At 33.9% G+C, this 13,587-nt stretch overlaps 2 protein-coding genes across 3 annotated transcripts in view; one reads left to right on the top strand and one right to left on the bottom strand.

Annotated features, from left to right (window-relative positions):
- The window catches only part of KCNK5 (potassium two pore domain channel subfamily K member 5), a 575,865-nt gene that overhangs the window by 275,092 nt on the left and 287,186 nt on the right, over window positions 1-13,587 (bottom strand). The window lies entirely within an intron of this gene.
- Window positions 1-13,587, top strand: part of DNAH8 (dynein axonemal heavy chain 8) — a 128,351-nt gene that overhangs the window by 36,824 nt on the left and 77,940 nt on the right. For both annotated transcript variants that reach the window (XM_064648475.1, XM_064648474.1), the window contains exons 28-36: window positions 2,553-2,679; window positions 4,528-4,763; window positions 6,857-6,961; window positions 7,955-8,068; window positions 8,683-8,745; window positions 9,772-9,872; window positions 10,783-10,920; window positions 12,014-12,254; window positions 13,264-13,463. In XM_064648475.1, coding sequence (XP_064504545.1) covers window positions 2,553-2,679; window positions 4,528-4,763; window positions 6,857-6,961; window positions 7,955-8,068; window positions 8,683-8,745; window positions 9,772-9,872; window positions 10,783-10,920; window positions 12,014-12,254; window positions 13,264-13,463 — 1,325 coding nt within the window. The remainder of the gene's footprint in view (window positions 1-2,552; window positions 2,680-4,527; window positions 4,764-6,856; window positions 6,962-7,954; window positions 8,069-8,682; window positions 8,746-9,771; window positions 9,873-10,782; window positions 10,921-12,013; window positions 12,255-13,263; window positions 13,464-13,587) is intronic.

The following is a 13,587-nucleotide window of genomic DNA, read 5'->3' as shown; positions in this document are numbered from 1 at the left end:
GGAAAAGGAGAAACATAATCCCAATTTTTAAAAAGAAAAAAGAAGAAGACCTGGGGAACTCCGAGGCAGTTAGTCTCACCTCTGTGCCCTGTAAGATCATGGAGCATATCCTCCTGGAAGCTATGCTAAGGCACATGAAAAATGTGGAGGTCGTTTGTGACAGCCAACATGGCTTCACTAGGGGCAAGTCATGCCAGACAAATTTGGTGGCCTTCTATGATGGGGTTACAGCATTGGTGGATAATGGAAGAGCAACTGACATCACCTACCTGGACTTGTGCAAAGCATTTCACATGGTGCCGCATGAAATTTGTGTCTCTAAATTGAAGACACAGTTTTGATAGATGGACCACTCTGTTGGTAATGAATTGGCTAAGTGGTGGCACTCAAAGAGGTATAGTCAATGGCTCAATGTGCAAGCAGCCACCAGTGACGAGTGACATTCCTGAGGGCTCAGTACTGGGACCAGCAGTGTTTAACATCTTTGTCAGCAACATGGACAGTGGGATTGAGTGCACCCTCAGCAAGTTTGCTGATGACACCAAGCTGTGTGGTGCAGTTTACATACTGGAGAGAAGGGATGTCATGCAGAGGGACAGTGACAGCTTGAAAGGTGAGCCTGTGTGAACCTCATGAAGTTCAACAAGGCCAAGTGTAAGATCCTGCACATGGGCTGGGGGAATCCCAAGCGCAAGTATACAGTTTGGGTGGAGAATGGATCAAGGGCAGCCTTGGGGAGAAGGACTTTGGGGTGTTGGTTCATGAGAAGCTCAGCATGACTTGGCAATATGCACTTGCAGCCCAGAAAGCCAACAGTATCCTGGGCTGTATCAAAAGCAGTGTGACCAGCAGGTTGAGGGAGGTTATTCTGCCCCTCTGCCCCACTCTTGTGAGACCTCACCTGAGTACTGCATCCAGCTCTGGGGCCCCTAACATAAGAGAGACCTGATGGAGCAAGTCCAGAGGAGGCCACTAAGTTGATCAGAGGGTGAAGGACCTCTCCTATGAAAGAGCTGCTGTTGTTCAGCCTGGAGAAGAGAAGGTTCCAGGGAACCTTCCAGTACCTAAAACGGGTGACAATAGAGATGTAGAGGGGCTTTTTAGAAGGGCATGGAGTGATGGGACAAACGGCACTGAAACAGGTTGTCCAGAGGAATTGTGCATTCCTCATCCTTGGAAGACCAGGTTAGAGGGGGCTTTGAGCAACCTGGTCTAGTGGAAGATGTCCCTGCCCATGTCCAGGGAGTTGAAACTAGATGATTCACACTCAAAACATTCTGTGATTCTATATTGCAACTCATAGAAATTCCCACAACATCAGTGCTGATAGGTGTTCACTTTTGTCTATGGAAAGCATTTACTTTGAGTTTATAAACATTTTATTCACCAATCTTCCTGTAGTTATTTTAGGAGGTGGTTTCTGCATTCTATATTCCAGCAAGAATCCTCTATGCAACTCTTGGTTGTTTGAACTGTTACTTGAATCCTCAGGTATAATGGAAATATTTTGCATGTGCTACAGCAACAAAAAATTAGTTTCCAGGAATTGGAGGTTTGACTTCTGCTTCAGAGTATTTCACACTGTTCTTCTACAATAAAGTTTTAATTAAGAATTTGAATTTAGGTATTCAGGAGAAGAAAGTTGTCTTCTATATAGTCTTTATTTAACCTTGACTTAATAGAGTTTTCTGTTCTTATCTTTTCTATTTAACAGACTTCACTATATATACATATCACATAATTTTGTTTAATACGGGAGCACTGCCCTCTTGTTTGTCTCAGTGCAAGTTAAGCAGTTTATGTGGACTAAAAACCACCACTTTATATATAGAGCTGAAAATTTGCTGTAGAATTTTAAGTCTAATCAAATAAATACTATTCATTTGCTCTAGCTACTACTGGAGAAAAAGATGCTGCTACAGTGAAAGCTTGAATAAGGCAGTTAAGTTTTATATACATGTCCTCTAATTTCTGCATTCTTCCTTTACCACTATGCTAACTCTTCCACTGCCTGGCCGAGTACTCTCAGACAGAAGAGTAGAAGTGGGAAAAAGGTTTCAGCATTTATTACTTGCCCATGCCAATGTAAGCATAATCAATAGAGGGCCTGAGTAACATTTCTGAAATGCAGCTTCTCAGAATCACAAAACTTTTCTGCACGTGAGTTCTGCTCATGGAACTGCCTAGAAGATGTATTTTCTTGTGATTGTTTTACACATAATTGGGCTAATGAGGTAGTCTTTCTGTAAGTGTGGGCACATATTTTTTGATCTCTGTTTTGTCACCTGTTTTCACAAAACCAGAAGGCACTTAATATGTCCTGGATATCTGTTTCTCTGTTAAATTTGATTGAAATTTCTGAACAAGCTTGAGAGTTACTGACAGAAAAAATGGTAAACATGTATTTTACTATGTTAGCAAGGCTACAGAAGGCTAAAAGCAGGTATAATATTGGTATACATTTTCAGTAATTGCTGAATAACAGTTGCAACATGTGTTATCAGAAATATGAAAAAGGACATTTTTTGACTGACATTTTAAACTACATGCAGGAATTTTTGGCTAGCTCTCCCACTCTCTCTGAAATTAAAGAAGAAATACTTCACTATAATACGTTTCAGCAAGAGATGGCAAGTTTAAAACCGATTATTCTTCTTGGTCCAATTGAATTGCATACAGGTATGACATATCTTAGTGTGTACAGTAAGATAATGAGTAAAATAGTCATGTTATTTGGTTTATTCTTGTAAATATGAGTACAAATATATATATATATTTCAATATGAATAGAAATCACTGAAGAGACCTCACTGACTATCTGACTTGAAAAAACCTCTATTCCCCTTGCCTTTTCTTTGGAGTGTAAATATGGACAGTAACTTCTGTCATGGCTGTGAAGTTGTTATGGAGGCTTGCCAAAGAGTTAACGAGTATGTACTGACACTAATTTAATCCTCCCTGGCACTCCTCTCTGGCACCAGGTCAGTCGGTGCTTCTCAAGAGCACTGAAAGAATAAAGCATCTTCTTTGGTATTGGTGAAAGACTAGCACTTCTAACTGCATTAGAATCTTTTTCACTTTCAGTGTGTGTTTCAGCAGGAGATATGGCTACTTAGCCATTCCCATGTTTAGTATCTCTAGCTCTCAGAACATCATTATTCTGAATTAAGCTGTTTATGCTATGGCATAGCTGTTTGTGTTAAAGATTTGAATGACACTTAGGCCTCTCACCTTGCAGGGCTAACATGTCTACTCTGGACCAACTCTCTGGTTGATACCTAGGGACAAAAAAAAAACGTGTCCCTTTCAAAATATCAGTTGGCCACATTTCTAATGAGCAACCTTTTTTTCTCACAGATCTGTTTGATTAGATTAAGAAATAAACTAAAATTTGTCTTCAGTGCACATCAGAGAAGCAGAAGCTGCCTATTTTTGAAGATTAGAGTTCATTTCAGGATCTTGGTGGTGTGACCCTATTTCTTTCAGTGAATAGGCAAAAATGTCAAACTGCTGACTACATATCCTTATGCAGGTCTTGGATACAGTTTCTTCTTAATGAAACCACTCTAGAAAACACTTTCTGCCTGTTATTGCGTGAACAAGAGTGATAATAACCAATGTATACAAAATTATATGGATTTTGTTGATGGTCACAGTACTCCCTCATCTGTGACCACTGCATCAGAGGGAGCCAAATCCTCTAGATTAAGGAACAAGGTTATTAAATGTTTTTACAATCTGAGGTAGTCCAGTTAGTTTCTTGGACTGTTTCTTGTTCCCAAAACTGCTAGATTTGGGAATTGATTTATTGTGATTTACAGACTCTAACTTCTGAAAGGGTACAGTACTTTTCTTGAATTACCTGTGGCCTTCAGGAATCATCTCTTAATGTTAATAGCCACATTATTAAAGTAGAATCTGTATCTGCTGTAAAATTTGTTTTGTGAGCAGAAACTTTTTGTGCTGTTAGTATGTTTTGCTTTCTTTTATCACAGTACAAAACACTCCCTATTAAAATCCTAATTTATTCTGTTAGTAAGTTAGAGTGCCAGTGATTGACTTTTCTGTCCCTTCATTGTTGGTTTGTGTTTAACTGCATCTGATCTGTCACCTTACAGTTTTAGCTGTGAACTATTCCAAATCCCAGTATTGAAATCCCAAGATGCCACCTCCTCAATGGGTATAAGCCATTTAAATACCACCAATCTTTATGCATTTGGTTAATATATATCAAAGGTATTCTCTGAAAATCCAATTACTAAGTAGGCATCCTGTTCTTTATTCATCTTCTCTATGTATTCCATTAGCTTACCAGCATTTTTTACGCCTGCCATAGTATACAACAACACAAGAGAAATATATTTCATTATAGTTAGAATTACTTTGAAACGTTTAAAATGCTGTAATTGGATTGCTTCTCTGCTTTTTTCTTATTGCTGTTAGAGAACCATATATGATGATGTGGGCTTTTTTAACAGAAAAAAATTAAGATCTGGATTGCATTTTTTTTTTTTTTTTTTAAATCAGGACCACTGAAAACAGCTTTAGCAATTGAAGCCAAAGGCTGGAAAATGCTTCTCTGTCGTAATTTAAATGAGCAATACAAAAAGAAATTGACAGACATGCTGTCGTTCATGACTGAATACATAAATAAATTGTCTCAACCTCTGCGTACCTTAGATGATGTCAGATTAGCAATGGAAGCTTTAGCTAAAGTACAAGAAAATAAAATAGACATGGATATGTCCCTGGGACCTATTGAAGTAAGATGACTTTATTTTTTCATTGAATAAATATTATTTTATATATCTCATCCATTATTATTATTACAATTATTAATATTTGATAATATAGATTAGGTGTCACAAGCTAAGATTATGTGAGAACTCTAAGAGTGAATTTACTGTCTTGAAGGAACTAGGCTTAAGATGGGTAACAAAGTATTATTTTTGTTGTTACTTTTATTTTATATTATGAATCAGTATTAGATAATTTGCTAGATACTGTGTTAATACAAAACATAAAAAACTATTCTCTCTCAAATAAATTTTAATATAAATGCAATCTAGGAGACAACATACAGAAATAAGAAGATGAGAGAACAAGACGAGGGAGCAATTTTCTCTCTTTTGCTGAGTGTTTTTCCATTAGCCTTAATCCTCTTCTTAACTTTTCTGTGTCTGTAAACAAACATCTTGATCATCTATCCCTTGAAATATAGCCAGAGAATATTTATGGTGTCACATATCATTGTATGCTGTCAAAATCTTGCAACATTCTTTTAGTTTTCTCTATAAGAAAGAAGCTAAAAGAAGCTTATTCAGTTTTCTATGTACTTGGTATTTATTATCATGCTCTGAAGCAGTCAACTTAGTAGAAGACATTAGTTTTATGTTTTCCATCCACATTTTGGAGAAGAAATTTTATTTCTCTACAGTAACATTTTTTTTCTTGAAGACTGTTCTATTAACATGATACTGAAAAGGACTTTCAGCGATCTCTTTTACTGGTTTTATGACATGAAAGTGGGTTTTGTCTTAATAATTTATGTGATGGTCTTTATAAAACAATCAGTTCTGTGATCCAAAAGACACAGAGGTTAAACAAGTAAAAGAAGAACCTGAACAATAATTTAAATATTTAAAGTAGTATTCAGATCTATTAAATGTTATTTCTTAGATGTTAAATAAAGCAAGCTAAAGGAACTGAGATCAGCACTGTTTACTTGTCAGGTTTTACATGTGTAGAAAATCATGCAAACTTTTAAAATAAATAAATAAAAGGTATAAAAAATTAAGCAATATTAACATTCTTGTTTATTATTGTTATTATTATTGTGCTTCTGCCAATTTGAGATGAATATTTAGGATAATATTCTTTCCCAAACCACTTATATTCTAAATTATCTTGCAAACATTTACTCCCTTTCTGTATTAATGTAATGAGTCCTATAAATGTCAGTAGGGTTAGCCAAATTAACAAGTTGCTCTTAGATCTTTTTTTCTCCATCTCCAGGAGAAGAATAACCCTAGATACCAGTGCAGCCTGGGTAGAAATTAGGTTTTGCAGTAAAAGAACTGAGTTTCATTCACCAAGTTGAATGTAAGCCAGAAAAGTGTCCTTGCAACAAAAGTGCTTGAGGGTCTCCTGGACTGTATTACAAGTTATGTTGCCAACAGATGGAGGGGCACGATTCCCTCTGCTCCAGGATATGAGACTTATCTGGAGTGCTGTGTCCAGTGCTGGGCTTCCCAATACAAGACAGACATTGGCATACTGGAGTGAGTCCAGAAAAAGTTGAATAAAGTATGAAAATGAATTAATTTTTAAATATGCAATGTGTCTAGGAGGAGGATAATAAAGCAGAAGATATGCAAACAAATTGCGAATGAGAACAAGAAATAAGAAAGGTTCATTCAGTTTCAGATACATATGCAGGTATTTGACAGTGTGGCAAACTTAGAAACAAAGATTTTATAGACAATATGGCAAAACTTTTATAAATTCGTAACTTAGTGTGCACAATTATTCGAAGTTTGAAAAAATTCATTAAAATCTACATTCAGGTGGAATTTGAATAAGTGGAATAAAAATACCATAGAGAGGATAAAGTTTTATATTTTCTAATATTAAATTTATTTTGTTTGTATATGTTTTCCTAGTATTCTAGCCAAGAAATCTTTGAAGAAATATTTTTTTGCTGTTGTTCGCTAGTTCTTCATTCATCATCCTTATTTTTAAAAAATGCCTAAAATATATTAACAGATTTACTTTTACATGTGTTTTACAAATTTGATCTATTTCCTGCAAATGATCTTCCAATGCATCATTCCTAAGGTTTTATTTTTCCATCCAGGAAGCCTATGGCATTTTAAATACATATAAACTGGAGGTTACAAAAGAGGAATCAGAAGGCATTGATACAATGAGAAATTCTTTCAAGCAATTACAGACTCTAGCTGTAAGTATATAAAATTATGTCGTATATTTGTCTTCATGTGCTTGTTTTCAGATTATAAATGAGAGTCAGAGACCAATTGTCACTGCTCTCTGACTTCTCACTTTTGGCCTCAGTTGTGCACCAGGGTCTATGCTTTCTATTAGTATGTTAATTTTCTATTTTTTTATTGATACATATCTTTAATATTTAAATATTATTGTAGCTTTTAGATATGTGTTTAACACCTGCAAGGAAATGAGTAATTTATTGTGTCTCTGTGCTTCTACTCGCCTTCATTTCCAGTTCTTGTGTCATTCTTCTCTGTCCAGGGAGTTTACTACCCTTAGATTACCTGTTTTTAAGAAGTGCATACTCTGCCAGTGCCCTTACCCATAAGTGGTGGTTGTCCTTTATCACTTAGGACAGCCTTATATCCCTCAACAGCTCTATTTTTATTATTTTAGGTAATGTAAGTGGTTAGATAAGAATAAGTAGATATTTCATTGAGCCCATCAAGGTACATCCTGTCCTGCAGGTTAATCACTCAGGAAAGGACTTGAGAGTATGTTTTACATTTGTGTGCAGTTCTTGGTTCTTTCTCTCAAGCTTTTGAACAAAGTATAAGAAAGTTGTTAAAGAGAAGGCTAAGCCATCCATGAGGAAGATGACTCTAACACTCTGGGGCTTGAGGGTGGTTTTAGAGGGAGGAAAGAAAGAGAATAAGGACCTTTTTCTTTTGTCACCCCCTTGAAATGAAACACATTCCCTTAAAGATGGAGATTTTGTTATGGTTTTTGGTTGAGGTGGTTGTTTTTTTTTTCCTTCAGCTTTACTCTCAAAAATTAAATACATAACACTATAAGAGGAAAAAATGTATTTAGCTTCAAATACTCAATTTTTGTTCAAAAATTTGGTGTGTTTTATTTATGGTTTTGATTTATATGCGTTATATACTCAAATATCTGCTCCTGATTTTTATGGAAATAACTTTGATTTTAATCTTTTCTATGTCAGACCGAAGTTCAAGATGAGTTGGTTCGAGTTCAGCCCAAATTTAAGACTGAATTGCTAGAATCAGTTGCAGTTTTTCAGGAGGATGTATCAAACTTTGAAACGTCATATGAAACGGTAAATGAAGTTAGTAGTTGCATGTAAGACTTGTACTTAGTTTTTCAATATTTTTGGTTTGCAGTATTTGGTTGCCAGAATTTTATTCTGCTCAGCTACTGATGTTTGATGCTATGGTTGCTAAGAAGTCATCATTGTAGGTCAGACTTTTCAATATGAAGAAATAGCAGTGTACACAACTCTGTAAAGAAAGAGAAGAAGTCCTGGTGGTACAACTTGTAATGAAATCTTAATTATAAATTAAATTACATAATAATTAAATTACAAATTAATTCGGAAATTGTAGCAGATGCTGTGGCCTCTTTGCTCACATATCAACATTAAAAAGGACTGTCTTAGGCCACGGCCTGGGTATTTTATTTTCAGCACAATAACAAAGTATGAAAAGTTACAATCTAGTCCTCTTGAGTTTAATTAAGGTAAAGAATTTTCAATTGCATAAAAGTTATCTTTTCTTAGATTTACCATTTTAAGTATTGCATTGCCAAGATACATAGCTTGATTTGAATTTGGCTAACAAAAAATAGGTATTTTGTGATTACCTGTAAATATACAGTGGACTTCAGTCACTTTGTGAACTAATATTCAAATTTTTTTAATTGCTTATTTGAAAGGAAGGGCCCATGGTTCCAAGTATTCCACCTCAGGAAGCCAGTAAGAGGCTACAGCTCTTTCAGGTAAGAAAGTAAACTGTTGAATTTCCAAATAATTAAAATTAGATTTGTTATTGCTTATCATAACAAGTTTATCAAATTATAATTTGGATATTCTATGTAACATTATGTTAACTATAGTTTCTCTCATGCAAAGCTTCCCTTAATGGGAAGGATTGTTTGATTGATCTATAGCCTTTCTTCACTCTTCATGTTTTTGAGCAGAAATTGTAAACTTGAAATAATAAAATCAGTAGAAAATGGAAGAGTCAATTATGACACCATGATAATTACTGAAAAGAAGCCAATTTACAAAGCAGATATGAGACAATCTTTTACTCTTTTAAAGATCACATTTTCCATTAGATAGTTGTGTTTCAACTTGATATTTGTTTACTATGAACCTCAGTTCACAGGTCCATGAGGAGGTTTTGATTATTTTTCATCCTTCTTCCTTTTTCTGCAAGTTATAGTAGCTTGGATAGTACTTTTGTCAGTCTTATATATTGTATGGATTAAGTAAATTCTAAGTTTGAGAAAAGCGCTGAGTAACTGAAAGAAGATGCTTAAATATTCTAATAACACCTAATACGTAGCAAAAATTGAGTGATTTTGTTTGAATTTGCTGTATTTCTTATTTTGCCAAGAGGAATACCTTGTGCTTATGGATACTAATTGTGAAAAAAAATTTTTAGCACTCTAGTGTTTTTCTTCAGGCTATATATTTTACCATTTGATACAAATATTTTCTTTTTTTTTTTTGTCAGTTATGTGGAATTCATTTCACATCTCATTTCTATAAGATGCTTCTTTGAATGATTGCTTCTTCTGTAAACCTTCACTTTTGAATTCACTATGTGGATTTGAGTATTATGTTACATGAAGACTGTTCAAAACTTTAGCTCAAAAACATTTTCAGATATTTACATATACTTCTAATAGAATTAAGACAAGTTTAAAACTGTTTAATGATTTATTATTAGATAATTTTAAATTAAAACCTATAAACTTATATTTTCATTTTGTCTGTATGAAACGTAATCTGGGCAGGGTGACTTCGATGAGTTGTGGAGAAAGTTCGTCACATACTCATCTGGTGAACGGTTGTTTGGATTGCCTGTCACAGAGTATGAAGTTTTGCATAAAGTCAGGTAACTGTGAAATAAAGCTGTCTTAAGTGTTTATTAAGTATGTTAGAAAATCTTAGGCATATACCAAAGGGGGAAATATTACAGTATGCAAGTTTTCTGTTGCCTTAAATAGATAGATAGATAGATAGATAGATAGATAGATAGATGAATGAAAAATTTGCAGATATAACGTATTTGCCAATAAAAATAATTTTATTTATTTATTATTGTAACAGAACCATATCAGAACATTTTCATGTGTGTATATACTATATAAAGTAGCAATATGCTCTGTTCTAGAAATACAGATATAAATAAAAATACATATATAAATAGATGAGTAAATATAGTATTATATGTTAAGATAATGTAGAAACTGAAGAAGATGCAAGGGAAAGTCTCACCATATATGAAGAATTTAACTGTAGCTTTTGTGAAAATTAGAATTTTTTGAGCAGCTGTAGAAATGGGGAGCAGATTCTAAAATGTTTGCACATTTCAATGGTTTGATGATGATTCACAACACATGAAGATCTGACTCTTTCTGGCTGTTATTTAGTTCGCATTCAGAGAGTGCTTCTGAAGTAAATTGACTACTTGTTCCCACTTACTGTACTCTGTTTTGCACAGCAGAGCCAGCTCAGAGTATATAACCTAGGTTCCTTTGGGGTGAATGGAAGTTTTGGAGAACTAGATGAAAGCAAAACTTCCCCAAATATGTTCAGTGTAGATATTAGGTCCTGAGCACCAACCATTTTCTCCTTTTTGTGGATTTTCTTTTATGAGGCATTTTTTTCTACATTAAGAAACATACTCTGATTGATCTATTTCTATTTTTTCTAACAACATTACATTACCAAGTATTTAACTATTGTGAGATATCCAGAGAGCTGATTAAAATTATTGGCATAATTGCTTCCTTTTTTCCCAGGAAGGAGTTGGCCTTGCTTCAGAAATTGTATGGATTATATGATACTGTAATAAGCACTATCGATGGTTATTATGACATCCTTTGGACAGAGGTAGATATTGAAAAAATTAGTGCTGAACTTCTGGATTTTCAAAACAGGTATGTTTATAATATGAACAATAACTGATGTTAGATGCATTAAGGTTTAGGTGAGTTCAGTAGAGCCATTTGATATATTTAAATACAAAGTTTCTATGAATAAGGTTTATCAAAAAACAATAAGATTATTCAAGAAAGAGGGAAATAAAACCATATTGTTAGTTAAGCATCTTTTTACCTGTAATTTTCGTAACTGAAGGGCATACAGTCAGCTGAAGCATCAATCTCCTTATCTAAACCAATCAAGAGGTGAGGAGGGCTGAAATTTTATTTGTAGAAAGTAAGTTCTTCAACTAGGATGATTAGCACATTTATTTTAAGTTTTGAATACAAGAATAACAAACACAAGATACTTTACCCCTCAGAGAAATTCAGGCAGTTGTTAAACATCCAGTTTGACAGCACCTGGGGAACTAACTGACACAAATGTGCTGGCAACCACCCAGCATTGACATAGCTCTAAACCACAGGCTGACTGCTGTATTGTACCTGATTACTGAAAATATGAAATTATATCAGTGGAAGGTAGAGAAATAAGTGATAAATGATGCAAAACTAAGGCTTTATTATTTTTTTTTGCTAAAGATATACTTTATCATTTACAATAGGGCATTTACGTGGTAGATCAACTGCTTAGCTCTTAGTGTGTAGGCTCTGTAAAAGTGTGGTCGAAGAGATGAATATTTGTTTAACTGTTCTGCTGGAGTTTTTTCCACATTAGAAGTATATAATTTTCATTAGTGAATAGTTTCTGGACCACTAACCAAAAGTGAGGGAGAAGGTGGTCATATCTGTTTCATTTTCATGTCTATCTCCAAAGTGGTGTGTTACTAAGTACCATGAATATTGCTGGTATTTAAATTGGAGTAAATATTGTATTTATACAAGGATTTCATATGTGAAATTTAACTAATTTTGTTTTGTTTTGTCTTTGCTAGTAAAGAGTTTCTGATGATAAGCAGCAGATAAGCTATGTTTTAATGGAAACTGCAATACAATCCACTTCATATCTCCTTGTTTAAACAATTGTTTAAACGATTCCTATTTTGAGAGAAGAGGCATTTACTACTGTATCAATTTAATTTAACTACAGGTGCCGTAGACTGCCTAAAGGTCTCCACCACTGGCAAGCGTTTTCAGACCTCAAGAAAAAAATCGAGGATTTTATTGAGTCTTGTTCTTTGCTGGAAATGATGTCTGACAAAGCAATGAAGCAAAGACACTGGGAACGTATTGCTGAAACAACAGGGCATGAATTTGATGTAGAATCTGAAACTTTTTGCCTTCGAAACATCATGGAAGCACCAATTCTTAAACATAAAGAAGATATTGAAGTAGGTGCATACATTTTTCCCCCCTTGTTCATTTTCTATTATTAACAAAAATAATATGATTACTTATAAAATGATTACCTTCTTTTAAAATATTTTTTATTTAATTAAAGTCCTCAACTTTTAATCAGACCACACTAGTTTAAACAAATTTATATTTTATTTAGAAGTTTTTATGCATATGAATAAAGATAGAGGTAGCAACTGGAATCTTTGGACACTTATTTTTAGATAATCTCTTAAAATTCTTCTGCCATTATTGTATATGATTTTCTTAGCTCTTTTTAAACAGGTAAAAAACCTCAAACAAAACATTGAATGATTATGGCCACTTAATTTTTTAACTCTGGTTGCTTTAAAGTTTAGTAGTTAAATCATAAATTTTAGAGGAAGGCTTAATGCATAATAATATTTAAGAATTTTATAGATTATTATGGCTTCTTTTGAACCATACAACTTCAAAAGAACCCCCAACTGAACTTGAGAAAACTCAGTGGGGTTTGCATGTTTCATATGATAAATATGTATGCAAAAGATATATATAGATACATATATAGATATATCCATACTTGATTTATATGGAAGGATTTATATGGAAGCATTCCAAGTAATCGGCTTAATTTTGAATTAAGCTCTGATTTGAACTGAATGTTGGACTTGATGACCTTTCCAAATTAAACTATTCTTAGATTCTGTGATTCTATAAACTAAAATGTGGTAAGAGTCAGAGTTCATCTGGTGATGAGTCTACATCACGACACTCCCTAAGCCTTGTAAAATTATGATTCAGAAATCTTGTTACACAGAAATAACAAAATGTGAAGCAACAGAAAATATTTATCCATCCACTTCCAAATGTGCACTTTTCAGTTATCCATACAAATAATTTGAGTGAGTAAAATTTGTAGTGTGATTTCTGCATTTTTAAATATGCTGTTACTAGATGACCAGTATTAGGAAAAATTTAATTTCAGAAGAATGGAGAGTCTAAAAAGTGGTTCTTTCTTTGCAGGATATATGCATATCTGCCATGAAGGAAAAAGATATAGAAGCCAAACTATCTCAAGTAGCTGAGACATGGGGAAACCAAATTCTGAGTTTTGCACAGTTCAAAACAAGAGGAGAGTTACTGTTAAAGGGAATTGAATCATCAGAACTTTTGGTATTGATGGAGGACAGCTTAATGATTCTTGACTCTTTACTGTCCAATAGGTACTTGGAATTTTACATGGTATTTTCAGAAACACACCAAGATAGCAACAGTACTATTAATGAGATAAATTAGCAATAAACTTGAATGAAATATTTTTAAATGAAAAAGTAGTAGCAAACTTTT

The sequence above is a fragment of the Pseudopipra pipra genome, chromosome 3 (assembly GCF_036250125.1).
Source record: "Pseudopipra pipra isolate bDixPip1 chromosome 3, bDixPip1.hap1, whole genome shotgun sequence".
Lineage (NCBI taxonomy): Eukaryota > Metazoa > Chordata > Aves > Passeriformes > Pipridae > Pseudopipra > Pseudopipra pipra.
This window is presented reverse-complemented; position numbering and strand designations above follow the sequence as displayed.